The sequence below is a fragment of the Cyprinodon tularosa genome, unplaced genomic scaffold (assembly GCF_016077235.1).
Source record: "Cyprinodon tularosa strain WSP-4 unplaced genomic scaffold, ASM1607723v1 ctg329, whole genome shotgun sequence".
Taxonomy (NCBI): domain Eukaryota; kingdom Metazoa; phylum Chordata; class Actinopteri; order Cyprinodontiformes; family Cyprinodontidae; genus Cyprinodon; species Cyprinodon tularosa.
This window is the reverse complement of record NW_024039040.1, coordinates 801,266-821,028: the sequence shown is the minus strand read 5'-3', so window position 1 is coordinate 821,028 and position 19,763 is coordinate 801,266. Positions and strand designations below refer to the sequence as shown.

The window sequence follows — 19,763 nt, the reverse complement described above, 5'->3', positions numbered from 1 at the left end:
GTGCATTGATGACTGAAAGACATCTTCTGCCTCCATTTATCTCTTTAATACAGCGTGTTAAATTCATGTTAATGTCTATTTAAAGACATTTCAATTAGCGGGAAAAATTGCGGGGTGAATATAAAAAAGTCTAATCAACCAAAACTTTCACGACTCCCGTGCAGTACCTCTGTGGATCCCTAGGGGTCGCGGACCCCCTGTTGAAGACCTCGGGTCTAGATAAATACATATTTGTGATCTTTTTTCTTTTTTTTTTTTTTTTTTTACACCTTTGTTAAAAAATAAGCTTAACAATTACATTTGTATTCAAGGCGTCGGTGAAAACCATCTAATGGGTTCTAACATCTGGACCGTTTTTTCCGCCACAAGATGGCGCCCTAGAGCTTCAGTTTGAAGCTCCCTCCTTCCCCGCGGTGAGCCGTATTCTCGCGATGACAGTTTCCTGCAGATCTGCTGAGACGGACGGCTCTCCTTCACAGACTGGAGGATGAACTGAAGAGAGAAGAGGACTATCTGAGTTTAGCTGGTCGGCATGCAGAGGAAGCAGCCGCTTGCTTGAATTTCCCTTGTTTTTCTTCTGGGTACAGCGAAGGTCTCTGGTGGATACTGGTGAGTGGGTTGTTTGCTCTGCTTTCAGCGCGGAGGAACAAGTAGTTTTTCCCCCTTTTTGTTTTTACTGTACGTAACATCGGTGAAGTCCCTTCATACGTGTCACTCTGTGTCGTCACGGAGGACTCCGTCCAAAAACCGCTCAAGTTAAGATACTTTCCACCAAACATCGAATATAAACGCATCAAAAGTGTTTTTTTGAAGACATTGTAATAAAATATTTCATATCCTTTTATTCGGCTTGGATATGACTAAACAAAACAGTAAGCATTAGTCTTAAATATCTGTTTTCATAACGACTTTAACAGTAACAGCAAAAAAAATTAAATAAAGCGAGACAACTTTAAAAACAAATACTATACAAACAAACAAACAAAAAAAGATAAATATATGTTTAAGACCTAATTTAACAATGGCCACATAGTTTACATGCAAGTACGTGTATTGTTGTTATTATTAATAGGATTTTAATTATAAACTTTTTTTTAGAAAGCAAAACAGAGAATCTAAGTTGGCCTGAGAAAATATTGTGACTGAACTAACTGAAAGGAGCCTTTTGTTTATGTATTTCATATTAGTTTTGGATATTTCAAAAGATATTGGACATTTTAATAGTTTCTTTCTACTTAATAAAGTTCACTGGCAGTAAATTTTGTTATTATCAAAATAGTCTCCTATGCAGCATTTCATATCCTGAATTGCTGAGAATATCTACCAGAAAATTTCACAGTAAATATATATGAAGAAGATAAAAACACTGCTTTGTTTTTCAGTTGAAAGACCAGCTGGCTGTTGTAAACACCATAGCAGATCAGACTGAATTATTTTAATTATTTGGTCTGAATGTTGGAGGCAGTTTGACTCCGGTTCTTCCTGTTGGGCTTATTATAAATCTGTAGCATGAAGCAGGGTTACTGGGTTAGCGAGATAACTTCAGGTTTAATTCTGAAGCTGGATTCATTCCTAGCGAGGCTCGTCGCCATGGTAACCTGCTCTGATTGGTAAACCTGCTGCAGCAGCCAATCAGCTGCTCTGGAAATAATGACGTACCCTTAGATGAAAGACCCGATTTCCCGAGGGAAAAATAACATAAACAAAACACCATCACAATAAAAGAAGATGACCAAAAATCTGATGAAAAAACATTATATCCTTAAAAAAAAATCAATAATTTTCTATTTATTTATTTTTTATTTCATACATAGCAACCTTTTAATATAATTGATTTGTTTTCTGTTGTATAATGTCCTTATACACAGTAAAATGAGTGGTGTTAGAGTAACACTTAATAAGATTAACCCTAAAATTCTGACACCAAGATCAGTGTAAGTTTAACACTGTACAGGACAGGACTATATGTAACCTGGCTCAGTGTTGAAATTGACTCTTGGCGTTAAAGTACAATTTTATTTATCTCAAGGTGTACAGCCAAAACTTAATAAGAACTTTGAGGAAAAACAACCCTCAATATCCATGTCTTATCAATTTATTAATTTCAGCACATCAACAAAATGCCAATAAAAACTTGGCATAGAAAAAAAAACGTTTGCATTTTTCTCCTTGTGGGAAAAAAGAGGAGGATTTTTCATATTTAGACCATCTTTTAAATCTAGATACAAACCAACCTTTGAAATATGGTCAGATGAAAACATTCCACATACATTTGGATTTATAAGAATAGATTGCAGTTTATAGCTACCAACTCGTCCTTTTTCTGTACATGTATTAAATAATTTAATACATGTACAGAAAAAGGAAATTAAAAATGTATATATTTATAAAATATATAATCTATATTGTAAACACAGTTATTTTAGTAAGGTTTTCTGACTTATTCCAGATGAAATTCTGAGGGGAAAAAACGTTAAAATTGATGCACTTACCTCATTTTTTCTAGCGTGGAGAAGCAGATAAATGGTGCAGAGAAATTTTTAGATGTTTGGAGCATGAGGGCGGAGCTTTTCAGAGTAATTTTCACCATAACTCTGAAAGAGTGAACTTTTAAACGCTTAATAGATTACACTATCAATGGTCCTTACTAAACCGATTTCAACTCTTTTCTATTGAATATTTTCAGCAACACTGCAATACATAAAATTTATGTACAACAATACATTTTACACTCACTGTTGTTGGAATGACTCTTGCAGGGTTAACCGATTCTGACACAGACAATTTGACTCTCTGAATTTTACTGTGTACACTCCTGGCATTCACTTCTTTATTGTATAATTGACATTTAAAGCTGAATAAAAAACAATATTAATTTAGAGCACAAATTGATAGATCCTTTGGATGATGATGAGGGGTTGGGGGGTGCTGGCATCCTCCTTCTTAAAAAAATCTTTAAAATCCTCCCCCTACTTAAATGACCACCCCCCCATACCATCCCCTGTGACATTTTATTATTGAATGTGTAAAATGTCTACTATACATGAACAGTAATGGCAATAATATTGCCCTTTGCTGGTGAAGGTGGTCGCAGCCCCACCCTCTGTACAGGAGAGCGGAGGACCTCAGCTGTTCAGAAAAGCCAACAAATCCCTTTAACGACCCCCCTTTCAGACACTTAGACCGGTCTGGGGCATTGCACGCTAAAAAAAATAAGTAAAACGACCCCCATTCCAAATGGGTGGACCCCTTCGTCTGATCCAATTTGCATGTTTTCAAAGCAAAAACAAGGCTTTGTTGGGCTACTCTATAAAACCTCAAACTCAACGCTCCTTGCCATTTTGAATTGTAAAAGCTTCAGTATTTTTAATTTTCTTTTTTTGGAATATTGCCCTTTCAACATTTGACAGGCTGTGGACTTAATGAGTTGCATGTGCAAAATAAATAAAATCAAAGAAATGGTCTACCATGACTATAAAGCTGCTCCCAGTGAGAAATTTGTTCTCTCCATTTGTCCCTAACCATGTTGCCAGTCCAGGGACGGACTGCAGTTCTACAGTAAGGTGCTTTGGTAAAGGTCAATGACCGGTGTACCTGACATGTAACAGACATACCATGCATATTGCTTTAGGTTATTAGACTATATTAGTTAGGCTATGTATGCTTCCAAAAAAGATAAAAATCCCCCATCCCCCTTCCTTTTTTTTTATTTTTTTTTTTTTACAACTAGACTACTGGTTGTACTATATGCCAGATCCTGGAACGGTGTGTTGGCTGTGTGACCCGCAGCAGTGTGGCCCTCACTGTATCACAGATCCTTTGTATGGCCATGCAATATTACGCAACTGGCAGCTTCATGTACACTGTCGAGGAAGCTGAGCAGCTCGGGAAAAGTGCATGCTGTGGAGCTTTCCATCAAGTTTTCCAGTGAGTTTATGAATGAATTCATTATCTTTCCTGCATGGCTACTTCCTGAACACCTTATAAAAGAAGGATTTTATGCCATCGCAGATGAGTTACACCTGGATTCCTTTGAAATTTCATATTCATTGAATTGCAAAAAAGCATATATACTGTTGTCGTCTATAACAGTATAAATGAGAATGGTAAATGTTGCACTGAAGCTGCACTGATGAGGGATTAATGGTAAACTGGCAGGTGAAAATAATATTAAAAATTTCTGACGTAGCTCAGAAATCAGGATGTTTTGACTCAGACTGATCACTTCTTTTATTAATATGATGCAATTGTGGCTTCAGCTTCCATTTGCTTGTAGCTGTTTAGCTTGTTGCCTGCTCCTCCAGCCGCTTTGCACCAGCCCATTCAGAATCTGTCGGCCTCTATAGTGTGCCAAAGTGCTGTCACCACCCTAGAGGTGCTCCAATGTTGAAGGATGATCTCTGTAATCACTCCTTATAAATCACTGTCAAAAATGTCTTTCCAGTGAGGAAATGAGCAACAGGATGGAAGGAACGGCGGGACCGGGCGACAGGGCGAATGGACCGGTCCCAGTGCCCAGCAGCAACCAGGCGCCGCCACAACTGAGCACGCCATCATCTAAGGAGGAGCTGGAAGAAGCGCAGCCGTCTTCTCTGACCGACGTCACTCAAATGTGGATTCGATTTGCCAAAACTTTTGCCATCATCTTTCCCATCTACGTGCTGGGATATTTTGAGTTCAGCTTTAGCTGGGTTCTGATCGGACTCGCCATGCTTTTTTACTGGAGGAAGAACCATGGCAGTAAGGACTACAGGATAAACCGGGCTTTGGCTTTCCTGGATCAACAGGATAAAGTCGTGAAGCAGAGTCTACCAACAGCTGAGCTGCCACCATGGGTGAGTCCTCATTCTACCAGATACTTCAAACTTCCTGATCAGGTTTAAAATCTCTGTGGTGCCTGGTTGTTTTCTAAGTATCTTACATATTTTTACTTTTTTATCTCACTCCAGATGGCATCAAGTAATTCTTTATAAATGATAAAAATAGGACCTTTAAGTTCAAGCACAGGTATGTCCAGTCCAACAGAGAGATATAATCAACAGTTTCCTTTTTCAGCAGTTAACATTCCTGCATATTTTAGAACAATACCTGAATCGTACTTTAGGATCTCAGTAATCTCAATTATTTGTTTTGTCTTTCAGCCAATTTAGAACCAAGTGGTTAATGTGAGATTGCTTGTTAAATTTAGGTGAAACCTGAGCCATTTGATCTGTTACTCCTAAATATTTCTTTAATTAGTACAAAAGGTGTTTTCTGACGTTTAAAGCATCATGTGGATGCCTCTTTCGTTTAAGTGCCATAAAGCCGTCATTCTCTATCGTCTTCTTTCCCGCCTTATATGCTCTGCTTTCTTTTCTTTATGATTTTCTCCAATTGTTTCATCAGAGATCAGTCCAGACTGACATAATATGAATTATCTTTGGTGTCCAGGTCTCGTCTCATTTTCTCTCCCTGCTAAAAAGATAAGGATTCCCACAGTGTGATGCTGCCACCGCCATGTTTCATCATTTAAAGTTAAAATAAATATGTAAGCTAGCTCATGCTTTTGCAGTGTGGAGACGTCTGTATAAAATTTTTAAATGTTTAGAGGTATTGTTTTACCTTTTATGGACTACAGTACGAAATTTTTTTTTAAAGCTCATGATTCTTATGTTATTTTTCCCTCCATGAGAAAAAGCATGTCTCCAGCGTTGCACATGCCCTAATAAAATGTGCCTTGGCCTCCATATGTCCATGACGGTGAGGAGCAAAACATTACCGGCCGTCTGAGTCTTCTATCAAGATGTTCAATCAGTAACATCCATGGCCTGAGTCTCATTAAAAGAAGAACAAGGGTTCACTTGTTAGAAACGTTACTGAAAGCCAGAGAGCTTTTGAAACTGTTAGGAGACTCTTTCAAGACTCTTTGTGCCTCATTCTTGTCATGTCTTACCTGCATTCTGATGTACGGTCATCATATTAAAATTGACAAGGAGTGATCAGACAGGACGTGCGCCTTCCCTTCTGAATCTGCCAGTTTTTTTTCTCTTTTTGTTTCTGTGTAATAACCAATGGTATGGCCCCACAAGCCAATATTACCAGTTCTTTGCATGCTGAGAATGCAGGAATGTTAATTAGTGTTGGGCGTGTGCATAAATGATCAGCAGTGTTTAGAGGAGTGGAGTTTCTTCTTGAAAGCTGGTTAAAAATATTTTTATTTTTTTTCCATTTGTTGTATATTCTATTAGTATTGACCATGTGTCTATCTTCTTATATACTGATGCTGTTATATTACCCAGCCATACAATTTTTTGATTAGTTTTATTGTTGAATATGTCTTTCTTTGAATTAATCTGAGGATAAACGCACAAAAATGCCAATAATGCTTCAGTCTTTGTTATTGCAGTAGAATATGCTGTTGTGTTGCAGCTTAATTTAGGACACATTGCTTCCCAGGTATCGAAACAACAGATTCTGATGCCTCTATTTTGCTGTTATCTTTAAGTTATCTAAGATTATGGCAGACAATTCCCCCCCACCATCAACACATCCTTTCTCTCAGAGGCCTTGAGAAACGTGATGCTGAGCAATAACAACCATAGTAGGGGAGCGAAATGTCCACTAAAGCATTTCACTAGGTGTGGCTTAAACTGCTGCAAAGTGTTTGATGAAACACAATAGAGCTCAGTGTTTACCTCTTTTATTGGAAAACAAACATGTTTTTGGTTTGACTGACTTAAGGCAAGTCAGCAGTGAACTTTAGCCTTCTGAGACTCTGGGTTTTTGTCACTGTGTCACCGTCCTCGCACAAGTTATTTTATCTGCCTAAACTCTGTCACACTGACCTTGGAGATTAGGAGCTGTCTGAGAGTCATCCAGGAATCCTCAGGCCACTTCCACACAGAGCTAAAGTCTGCTCAGATCTTTAAGCTAAGACTGTAGTTTTTAATTTGGCCTTTCTAGATTGCAAAGCTACACCAAATCAATCAAGATCTGATGTCACATGTTTGTCAAAGCAAATAGGAAAATCTGATCATGTCATTTCTTTTTAGACCCTTAAGTCAGTAATCATTTTAAAATAAATATTTGAACAGACTGTTGGACATCTTTCTTTTTTGTGATATTAGTGACTTAGAAACCTAAAGATGGGATTTATCATTTAATTCAAAGTTTTGACCCAGTTATCCTGGGAAGAGTGTTTTCAGGTAGCAGTTTTCAATAACAAAAATAATTCTGACATTTATTAGCAACACTCTGTACTATTTGGATCTTGTATTGTTTTTTCATGCTTTATTCATACTAAAGTCTTATGGTATTTATATACTAAAGATTAGAAATAATGCATTTCTTTTAAAAGAAAAACACTTTTTTTGGGGTGGGGAATTTGCTTTCTTTGCCTATTCAAAGGTCGGAAATGTGACGTCACTCCATTATATTGGCTAGCCAACATGGCGGATATAGAAAATGAAAGGGATCGAGATATAGCAACAAAAATAATTATGAATTTTCATAATGGATAACGCAGAGAATCCAGCAGAAGAACGTGTCCTGAGACTGCTCCATATGTTTGAGCCCAACACCCTGTCGGAAGAGAAAAATGTTTAGGATTTACTTTCATTTAGGGGAAACTGAAATATTGTAGCTTTGGTTCAATGCTGTTGTTTAGCCAACCAGTTGAATCCAGATACGGTTTAAACAACATTAAATATTTCGGAAATTTAGGAAACATTGAAATAGTAATTTTACATCCTCTAGATTCAGACATTTTTTTAGCCTGCCTCAAACCCAGTCTGAGTGCTTGACTTGACCAAAAAGGGTGGCTGGGAGGGGGGACAAAACAAAAAAGACTGAAAAAATCAGTGGGTTAATGGAAAAGCTGACAGGATCTGATGATATATTCAGCTGGTGTTCCTCTAAACTCATAGGAATGTCTCATTCCACCACAGAAAGTCTCCAACCTTTTATAATGGATAGGAGGGCTGTGCTAGTTATTGCATATAAATTGTACTTTCAAAATCACTGTTCTACTTTATTTAGACTCGAGATATCCAGTGTCCTTTGATCATGTAACAGCGGTATTAGGGACTGCTGGTCTCATCACTGCATCATACTCCCCATATTAAAGGATAATTTAGCAATGCGTTCCGTTTCACTCCAATATTAAATAGATCTAACAGTTCCCAGACTGGATGTTGGACTCTTCAAAGCCTTCCTGGACCATTTTGTTCAGACAATCCTGCTGAAGCTCAGCCAGTATCTGAGGTTTGATCAAGGATATCTCAACATTTCCCATATCGTCTTCTCTTCTACGTCAAATATATGCAAATAGATGAACACACGTTACTGAACGCACCGTCTGAGCAAACATTGATTTAATGTCCAGTGTTTATTGGCAACCAACACAGGCATGAAGAGAGCATTCCCTTCACAGAGAACTTCAGGTGATCCACAGATTTTGTCTCATATATTAGTTCTAGACCTTTACCACACCGTTCAATAAAACTCATATTTTCCTTCTCTTGATGCCATTTTTTTCTTGACTTTTGACAGATTTTACTTGAAAATAATGCTGAAAGAAAATATCCATTTTCATTTCTTGCAGACACCTGAAGGTTATGTAAGCCAGCCAAAAAATGTTATAAGATTTATTCATTTAGCTTTTAATGTTTGTTGGAGGTTTGTTTCCCTTTCTTATGCAATTCTTGGGGATTCCAAGGTTTTCTCTCTCCTCACAAGGGATATATAGTAATACACAGCCTCCAACTAATTCTCAGTCTTTCCTGGGGTCTCCTCCCATTGGCTTGTTTCTTCAAAGGTTGTCCCTCATGGGGCATCATTATCAGATGCCAGTAATGGCAATAATGGTGGTCAAAATCTACCCATAAACATTCTCCTTAACCACGTGAGAGGCCCTCTGAGAAGAGCTTAAGCTGTTAAAGCAACAATGGGTGAATGGACATAATAAACCCAGTGGTTTAAGAAAGACATATAGCTCAAGTTAGTTTAGACTCAGTGAAGTGTAAAATGTTAGCATTAAGATGTGTAACATTGAAAAAAATGCACCCTTCATTGTACACCATGAACATTGGCAGAGGGCCTCAGTTCTCTCATCATCAGCAAATATTCCTGGTATGAGGTCTGATAGGCAGTGTGGGCTGCAGCTCATAGTTTGGAAGCGTGGATGGGTTGTAGTAATGGCACACTTTCATTGCTGAGAGAATAAACCCACACCAAACAGCTCTTTTACTCACTGCTGTCTGGAAACAAAGGGCGACTCAGTTTCTATTGCTCCGGGTTGTTCTTCTTGTTTTGCAGCTTTGCTGTTATGTGCAACTCTCCTCCACGGTCATAAATCTCTCGATTTCATCTCTGTTTTTCCTCCCTGGTTTTACTTGATGAAACCAAACTCTTTGGATCCACATAGAATGGAAAACCAGGTGCCTAATGTCAAACAGAGCAGAGAGGAGCATTACAAGAATGCTATCTGTGGACGTCAGTTATTTGGGTAAAACAAACGGACGCATGATCATGATGCTAATGTATAGGAAATGTGATGTTTCGATGCTAATTGTATGGAGCATGTTGTGGAAGTAGGTAACTAAACTCTGAACCTGAAGAAGAGACTCTGAGGTTCCTGGATTCTGTCTGGGCATGGTGAAGGAATGAGGTCAGACAGGTAAACTAAAAGACTGCAGTTGAAATAAAGACTGTATTTTCTGTCAAGATGATGGGGGAAAAAAAACCCAAACACATCGATATACAACTAAAATTGAGGATAAAACTACCTTTGATAAATTTGGATAAATCTAAAACCTAAATATACTTTCTACTCAATTTCTACAATGCAAATCATGTCCCTCTCTAATGCAAATCACAATGCATTGCTGTGGGTGAAAGTTGCAATTTGAAGCAAAGTTGGACTCAGTCTGCATACTGCAGGCAGCCTTTCTATCTCCTTTCTATCTCAGCAATGCTCTGTCTTGGCTGCAGCAACTCCCTCTGGGCTTTTTAACAAAAAACAAACGTCACTAGAATCACAATCCCTTCCCATAAGTTTCTGTGCCGTGTTTCCAACTTCACGCCCTAAATATCTCTGAGGCACCTTAAATGTTCAATATTTTAAAAGTTGTATTGGGACAAAAAGTACTCTGACTGTCAGGATATAAAATGACTGCATCAGGATCAGTTATAAGCATAAAAAATGTTGTAACTTTTATGTTGTTTAGCAGATTTTTTAATCTAACCAGCCTAGAAAATGTTCCTGCTGAATTAGCAGGATATTATTCTATTTTTTATTTTCTAATATGCTAACCTACCAGTGCCGGAGGCATCTATTTATTTAACGAAACTTTGATATTTCTATGCAGGTTTCTTAATTTATTTTAGAAAATCTATGCAAGTTTTATCACTTCTATTCCAGATTGGAGATATGCACAATGCAGTCCACTGTCGCTGCACGCGCATCCAGGAAGAATTAATGCTGCAAGTCAAAGATTCAAAGCAATCACATCCTAGAGCACGGTTTAATAATAAACTAAACTTGACTGCATAAATTGGTTTGATGAAAAGGATCAATTCAACTGTATTTACCAAAATTAGGATCGGTCCATCTAATTTAACTCAATTTGTCTTTTGTAAAGATCGAAATAAGCTGGATTGAACCGAGTAACCCTAAGGTTGGGAAAAGGGCCCCTGAAAACGTTCTACTCTATTTCCTGTCCCCAAAATGAACACCTTTTGTTCTACTTTTATAAAATTATTATTGATTTCATAAGTATAAGGTTTTGTCTATTCTTTATCTATTAGGACATTACTTGAAGTACTCATTTTTAGATTTTATGGTTTTCTTTTGTAGATTTGAGCCCAGTATTGTAATAAAGTAGATTTTGGTGAATAAATGAATTCAGATTACATAGGTACAATTATTTCCTTCTGTTGTTTGTTTCTGGTCTAATAGGTGCAGTTGTGCTTAGGAAAAAAGCATTAAGAAACAGCCTAATAAGCTCTGATATCTAAAGGTTTAAGTTGAGTCATTTTTGATCAGGTGCATAAATAATTCAGTTTTCTCAAAGTTGCAGTGAAGTAAAGGCAAGTCTGAGTCAGAGGAGGTTGGTTAAGCTGAATAATTATTGGGTGTGACCAGGCTGAGGATAGAAAAGTGTAGCTAAACTGTGTAAAAGCCTTTTTTCCTGTAAGGTTTGTTAACCTTCAAGGAAACAGTCAGTGTGTTCAGCAAGCAGCAGCAAGCGCTGTGGAGCGGTTTTCCTCCTTCCTCTCCTCCTCCCTCTCTTTAATATGTGCACCAGTATAACACGGCATGGGTGGAGTTTTCACGTGCCTTTCGAAGTGCCAATGGGCCGGGCTCGGCTCTGCAGAAGAAACAGAAACAATGTTAGTTGAAAAGAGAGAGCCTCAGCTGTTCTTTTTCACTTAGAGCTACGATTGTTTGACCCATTCATCTATGCTGTGGACAGAGATGAGGATCATTTGATACTGCAGACTTTTGTCATCATTCATCAAATTTTAAGAGGAAATGTTTGAACTACATAGAAATTTGAACCACACCTAAACACCTTCTTCCCTTTCCTCTTAACACCCGCTGCATCGCAGTGGATCTAAAACATAGCAGTAGGTGAGAAAAAATACAGACATTAACGTGAATCTACTAAACAATAGTCTGCCTGCTCAAACAGATGGCCTGTTGTGTTGTAATATAGAGAGCTGCGGTTCTTCCCTGGAGCCAAATAGGCTTAATAAGCTCACTGGGAGGCGGCTTCCATTTAAAGCTATTCAAACTACCTGCAGGCTTTAATGGAGATTCAGCTTCTCGCAGGTGGAACAACAAAAACAACCAGTATGACAGCAGTGGGCGTTAGGACTATCCTATTTGAAAATACTGACGATCTGAAGCAGAGATACTGAAATATTTCAGACATATTTCATGTGTCCTTTGAATGCATCATCTCAGAAAGCAGTAGAAGTCATGCAGGCACCTTAAAACCACTAAAGACGGCCGAGTGCTGCATGGAGCTCAACTAGGGACTTTATCACTGCACACGAGAAGCTTTAAAACAGTATTGTACTCATTATGTGCAGAGGAAAAAAATATTACCTTCCTGTCCTCACCGCTAGCAGTTAGCAATGATTAAGGGGGCATTCACACTGTTGGTCCTGTCCGGTGATTCATCCAGAGGGTGGTAAAAGAAAGAAACTGACACAGATTAAGCGATTTGTGTTCATAACTGTGTAATTAAGTTACAATGGATCGTTTTAGGCTCAAAATTGTCCCAGCATTTGGCTGATCAGGAAGAAAAGGAAAAATAAAGAAGAAAGTCAGTCTCATGGGGTTTCTGTTGCTACCTGTTGTTCAAATGTAGTTTAGCACCTGCACCTCTTCACTATTACACATTACAAACTACTTGATCTTTTATTTAAATATCCTGATTTGTTCTACACCTTCTTCTACTCCAGAAGTTGCTCTTACCTCACATCTTTTGCCTGGCTGGCATTCGCACTGAAAGCAAACTACTCAAGGGTCCCGATAAGCCTAAAGAGAACGCCATTTAACTCCACCTGGGTCCATTTCAAGGTTTCACATTGGGTTCACATCAGATTAGTCTGTTCTACAAACAGCGTCTTGCATGATTAAAGTGCTTCAAAGGTTTTGGTGTGAAAGCTTTGTCTACAATGGCTCTCAAAAGTGGCTAAAAATGCTATAAAGAACTATCTAATGTACTATAATATTAAATGCCAGTAGCTTTGCTGGTTTTTATAAGGAATATCCCAATTGAATTTTCACAACATTGACATTATGACATTAAAAGAACCAGCAATATTTTTTCTTTCATTGGCTTGGAAGTAATGTGTTTTATTATCATAAGTTTTGTTCACAGTGAATATCTTTATGAATCTTCAAATTATTTTTTCCTTATTTTAAAATCTAAAAATACAAGTTTTTTTGTTTTTTTTTAGGTGGCAACAGATTTCTTATGGTAGGTATAGCAAAAATAATGGGTTGTGTGTTTTATTAAAAAGCCTTACAATATTTTAAACTTTTACTTAGCTGTGCTCAGGTCCAAATGGCTCATTGAATTTAAAAGACCACTTGTCTAGTTTGATTTTTCTTTTCTTTTTTCTGGTTGGTAAATTTAGTGAACTGCTAACTAAGGTTCTGATCTCTGCAGAGCAGCCATGGTTATCACTAAGAGATAAATGCCTCTATTTATGGCGCCAATAAGACAAACCTTCATGATGACGGCATTTTCCTTGTGTAAAATGCTGAAAAAAGTGTAAAGTAAATTATAAACACTTAAAGTATCCAAACAACTTTAAGAATGCAGTCTATATGCTGGCCTTCACGTATCCCTGACCAATATGATGTCATACAGAAGCTACTCTGAGTTTATTGGTCAGAGAACATTATCTTCTGCTACGAACATCATGATTAATTTTCATACAAGATGCATATTTTATTACTGTTTGATTTTTATGTGTGAGTAGTGGACGTTTTAAACATTTAGATAAAATAAATACTTTTAAATAAATAGTTTACAGTTAAACTGTAAACTATTTGTAAAATAGTTTACATTTATCTTTATTTGTAAACTAACTGTAAACTAGTGTGCTACTATGTCTTAAAAATCACATTATATTTATTGAATATCAGCAGTATTTGACACAAGTCAGCTAAATAATGCTTACTGTTTAGAGTATGGTTTTAAAGACTTCTTTGGTATAGAGCCATGAAGGTAAACTTTAATAAAACAATTTACGACCTAGAGATTTACACGCGTTAGTGTGTCCAGGTTGAGAGGAAAAGGTTCCATAAATGGCACCGTAGGTTTTTTTTTTATTTTTTTTTTTTATAGCTACAATGGACTCTTTATGGGATTATGTCCTTTATTTATTTTTGTTAAGGTCTGAAAAGCTGGCTGAAAGCAGGCTTTGCCTGGCATTGTTTTTGGAAAATGTCCTGCTGTATTAAAACATAGTGTAGACTCAAATAACACCAGATCTTATCCAGCTAGAATATCTGTCAGAGTAGAAGGTCATTGTTCTTTCTTTGTGATTTTTATTTTAAGAAGTTGTGTTTAAAATAATCTGAATGAGAATAAATAAGAGTCTACATGCTTATTATTTAAATATTTTCTTTTTTCTTGTCGGACAAAATATTGAAAATGATGATGATTAGAATCAAGCCTTGAACTTCCAGAAAGATTTTTGAGTTTATTAAATGCATCAAACGATGAATTCCCTCTGTTATGCTTTGAAAATGCATCAACTAACCCAATTCTCTTCAAAGCTCTTTGTATTGTCAGTAATTTCACTTAAAGATTAAGGGGTGAAATATAAACTCTGGGATGTCTCTAAGGAAACCTTTATCTACAGATGTTTCCCCAGAGAAGCCTCACACTATTCCTGACCTCCACATGGCCTTAGCATTACCCTAGTGGATTGATATACTTCTGTCTGATAATCTTATTATACAGATTCAATTTTTTGATAACATTTGCTGCAAAAGAAAAAGCAAACATCCTGCTGTAACCAAATTTAAACCAGACCGTACTCTGTCAATTGAAACATTTGGCTTTTTTACAATGTGCACCAGATTTAGCAGCACCAAATAGTTTTGAATGTGAAATTCAGCTTTTCATGGATTGTCTTTCTGAACCATACATTTTGTGACAGAGAGCAGTGCTTAAGGTGTAGGAGTGACCATTAATAATTTACTCTAACCTGTTTAGTGGATGGCATGTTGCAATTGCATTATCATTTGATGGCCGCTCTAATGTGGCAGCTTCCAAGAACTCTACATACTGAAATGAAGGTATATACCATAGTACTAAACAACTATGGACTACTTTGTGCTTGCTACATACTAATATAACACTTCATTAACACAAATGACATGGATTGGGTCATTCCCTCATAGCTTGTCTCGTCAGATTTTTATTGCCTCTTAAATATCAATGGAAACACATTCTTGACTGGTAATAAATTTTTGATTCATTGTTTAATAGATGAAAATTTGTTCCATCAGATCAATTGATGGTTCGTTCAGTATTGTAATGTTGCAGCCATCCACTAGAACAGTGTTTCCGAGCCTTTTTTAAATTATGTACGTCTTTGGGCATTTTGTCTTACCATGAGTATCTCTCTTAGACAAAAGTATTGATGATTGTCCAAAGTGAATAGTACAATAGCTGATTATAAAATTAAAAAAAATATATATTTCACTTAATCTTTTAACTTGAGCATTTAATTCTTATCATTTTATTATTTCCATCTCAAATAAGAAACAGCATTAATATGTTTTCTGGAAGTTTGTAAGGATTCAAAATAAAGACAAAAATAAAATCACATTATAAACCTGTATTTATAAAACTGGAGCTCCTCTATGTAACTCCTTGATAATCACATTTAATTGATGAATTGGGAACAAAATACGGAACAAAAATTATAGTCAGACTGACTTCATTAGTTTTATTTTGTCATCAAGACCCCTGAGCTGCTTTGAAGAGCTCCGATAGCTCAGTACGAAAAACCGCTGCTAGCGGGCTGTTCTTTACATCCAGTCTGTTCCTCTGCTTGGTTTTGATGGGTGTCAAAAGCTGAAGGCAAACTCAAACATACAGTATATGAAAAACTGAATCTTTGGTTGATAAAAGCTTGTTTAATTTTTCAATTGGGTCCTCAAAAAACAAAAGAGATCCCAGCCCCATTTTATTTTACTACCTAAGAAATAAATATTTTCATGTACACCTTGCAATGCACTCGCAGACCACTAGTAGTATGAGTAACCCTGGTGTGGAATCACTGGACTAGAGGGCTCAGTTGTTTAGTTTTAGGGGCAGGTTATACTACTGCAACCGCACACATCAAATGTCGCTTGGGTCTGGTTGCGAACCAGTTTTGCTGGTATGCTTCAGCAACGTCTGTCTCAAATTTCTAGGGACACATAGCAGTTTCCCACCAAAGCGCTAGGGGGAGCCTATTCGAGAACTTGCGAGAATTTTGGCGGATGGTCTCGAGAACTTGGGCAGTGCCGACAGGAGTGTTTATTTTCCAAAACAACAATGGCGTGTCTGGAAGATATCACGGTCACAGAGATGGATCTAGAGTTGCTAGACATCGAAGAGGAACACGTTCTGTTAATGGAGTTGGCAAAAAGACCGATTAACCTTTCGTCGTAGTTGTCCATTGTAGTTGTTCCTCAGTTTTTAAAAATGGCACGCCCCAGCACTGAATCGAGAAGGACAACCACACAGACAGAAAGGCATACCAAGAACCTATCACAGCTGCTTTTTGTCTGCGTACTTCCGCTTGGAGTCTGCGTGGGTTTGCGACCGTCCGACGAGTAGTCAGGGATTCTTTTGAGGTGCGCGACGACGGTTACAGAACCTCTTAGCAGAGACAGATTTGACGGTTGCAGAGGCTATGTGTCAGAAGCATAAATTTGCCTTTAAGTGAAGCCTCACTGTCATTTGCAAGGGAAGCAACGCTAAAGCAGAGGCCTACTATAGCAGACACATAGATCGATCCAGCGTCCGGTCCAAGATTATTTACACTGTTGAGTGGCATCAAATGTACAGAATCAATCACCTAAATAGCGCATATTTTGCTGTGCCACATCACAGATCAGCATAACTTCTCTTCTGTGCTCAAAGGTCAAGGATGTGATGAAAGTGGAGGGCTTTTGACACAGTGGTAACATTATAGAAGAAGACATGCTAACAACAAGCAGGGTAGATTGGGAAGGCTTTTGTGATTTAATGCACTTCGCGGAATCAAGTTTTAATCTTCCTCTTAGAGCAACCAGAACAACCTGTTCAAAAGTGCTGCTAATGGTACAAATCTCTTCCACCAGATTGTTTGATGTCACTAAAACAGAAAACTATATAACAGTTATATCCACTTCATTGAAATAAAGTAGCATATCTAAGCTATCAGACAGGATGTTGGACACATATTCATTTTTGTTTTTATGCAATAAGTTAATAGGGTCCTGTTTTGTTAAACATTTATGTATAAATAAGCTTAGCACTTTGCAAGAAAACCTTATTTTTGGGTAATTTAGTCAGTAATTAATACAGTTTGCACAGTAAATAGTTGAATATAACAATGTACAAATGTTTTAACTCTGTATATTCTTACAAATATATAGACTTTCGTGTTATATAAAAAATTTTCCTAATACAACAGAGTAAACTCAGGTTTTTAAGAAAATTGGCACCTGTCAGGTAAATTCATAGTACAAATGTAATGCACAAATTAGTGCATTGGTGTGAAGTGGAATGGAAAGAGTAGCATTTCTTTTTTTCATTTTTTCTGCTGCTTTAGTAAATTGAAAATTGTACAAGTTCAAAAAGTTGCATTCAAAACACACCCAGTTAGTCATCGGCTTACATCCTGTTCAGTTTTTTTTTGGTATTGGGGTGCCTAGTGGTTAGTGACAGCTGAAACTAAACGCGGCAATTCTGAAAAACGAAAAACTGTTGTTCTGATGTATGAGCAGTGTAATCAGTTCTTAGAGAAGTCTGGACATAAATCCAACCCAGAATCTGGGAAAAGATTTTGCAACTAATCTTAACATATTTACTCTAATCACTTTTGAGGCGATTGAGCTGTTTTGTAAAGAGAAATAAGCAATAATAGTGTCTGTAAATCTACAAATTAAAAAACTGAAATAGCAAAAGTCTGAGTACAATGTGCGTCTCACATTACAGACTTTTTCCTTTCATTCTACAGTACTGCACTATTTTATGCTGGTCTTTCTTGTAAAATACCAATAGTGTAGTTGTAACCTGATAAGGCAGAGATTTAAAGGTTTATAACACTTTTTAAAAGCACTTAGGCTGCATTTCATTTAGATTCACTTCTGTTGGACAGGTTGATGGGTAAAAAGCCTAAGCAGATACATTTTTTGTCTCTCTCCTTACTGGAATCTTAAGGTTGAGGAATGGCAAGTTTTTTTTTATTTCAGTGAACATTTTTTAAGGTCCTGTTCTTTGTTCTCAATCTGAGATTTTGCTCTGGAGGTGTGGCTGAAGTAAAGTGTAGGATTTCCAAGCAGCTGGTGCATAGCTGAAGCATGACTCTTAGTAGAAGCACCAATAGAGATGCTGCTAATTGTTGATTGGTCACCTAAAAGTTAGTCTGTGGTGAGTCATCGTTTTTCCTCAAGTCTGATTCCCTTTTTTTTTTGTCCTTTAAAGAGGTTAGAAAAACAGCTCTGCGTATCGAAACATGTGGAAGTCTGTGCTGTTGTGGGTGTGTTGCTACAGGCAGATGGAACACAATCCAGCAATGCTTGTTTCTGCTGTACAGCAGCAAGTTTGGATGGATTTTGTGTTTGGAAAGACACTGGATTACAGCTTATCAAATAACATGCTGGTATTATAACATATAGAAACTTTATATTTCGCTTGTCCCATACTAAGAAAAACATCTGCCCTACAATGAACTCTTCCATTGTGAGCAACTGGTTTTATGAGTTAGTCCTGATTCATGAAAATGGAATTAGTTCCCATGGGACTTAAAGTAATAAATGGTTGTTGTTGCATTTTCGTTTTTTTGTTTTTTCACCATTTTCTTGTGAGGGGCTACAAAACTACTCAGTCGTTACTCATCTACTTCCTGCTTGACAGCCTGAGGGACATATTTGTGTTGACTTTTAATCTGGTTTCATCTATCTAGAGCAGGGGTGGGCAAACTTTTTGACTTGCGGGCCAGAATGGGTTCTAAAATTTGACAGAAGGTCCGGGCCAGGAGCATTTGGACAAGCAATGTCATTAATTAAACCTGGGGATTGAAATGTATAAAAAAACAGACAATTTTCACGACCATAAGGCGCACCGTACTAAAAGGCGCAGTCTCAGTTATGTGTCCCATTTCTGTATTTAACACACACATAAGGCGCACCGGACTATAGGGCGCGTTTTTTATATACAGGTACATGTCCTCTACTACGTTTAAATACCTCTACTGCGTATTTAAAAATAGAGCGGGAGCAAAACTGAGTATGACTGTGCTTTATTCATGTATTTATTACAAAGTATTAATCAAACCTGCGAGCTGGCCTTGAGACAGACACATCGCTGATGACACAGAGCGCTGTGATCACTCCTAAATTAACTTAAAATCCTGAAACCTGCCGACGGAATATGTTCGCTTTTATTACCGGTATCCTGGTGCCTGCAGTTTAAATTATTTAGATGAAAAACACCTGCCAGCCGCCGCGGTGAACCCGGAGGCTGCCCAGCCTAGATGCTGCTGATGAAGGGATTCCTACTGTCAGTGCACCGCTGGTATGTGGGGGTCTGAGCGCCTCCGACAGACATAGTATAGCCATGATGATAATCTGGATGAACTGACTGCAATGATTAAGTTTTCAGCTGGACTTTCTCACTTAAAAACATATTAAAACTACTTTATTCCCACTGATCACAGCAAATATAGCTGCAAGATTTAGATTATTTAGATGAAAAAACACCTGCCAGCCACCGCGGTGAAGAGGAGGAGACGCGCCCAGAGGCTGCTGTTGAATTAAGTTTTCAGGTAGAAAAATAGAGCGGGAGCAAAACTGAGTATGATTGTGCTTTATTCAAGTATTTATTACAAAGTATTAATCAAACCCATCAAAGTCATCATCCTCTGTTTCTGAATAAAACAGCTGCGCTAAATCAGACATGCCAATTTCCTCTTCTTCGCTGTCAGTCACTTTCCGTGCAGCGCGGCTCCTCAGAAATAATACCTGCTTTTGCGAAAGCTTGAACAACAGAGCC

The 19,763-nt window shown here is 37.5% G+C and overlaps 1 protein-coding gene across 4 annotated transcripts in view; it reads left to right on the top strand.

Annotated features, from left to right (window-relative positions):
* Nucleotides 1–452: 452 nt before the first annotated feature.
* The window catches only part of esyt2a (extended synaptotagmin-like protein 2a), a 70,624-nt gene continuing 51,313 nt past the window's right edge, over nucleotides 453–19,763 (top strand). For all 4 annotated transcript variants that reach the window (XM_038293561.1, XM_038293560.1, XM_038293559.1 and 1 more), the window contains exons 1-2: nucleotides 453–609; nucleotides 4,445–4,835. In XM_038293561.1, the coding sequence (XP_038149489.1) occupies nucleotides 4,452–4,835 (384 nt within the window). In that variant the 5' untranslated portion in view covers nucleotides 453–609; nucleotides 4,445–4,451. The remainder of the gene's footprint in view (nucleotides 610–4,444; nucleotides 4,836–19,763) is intronic.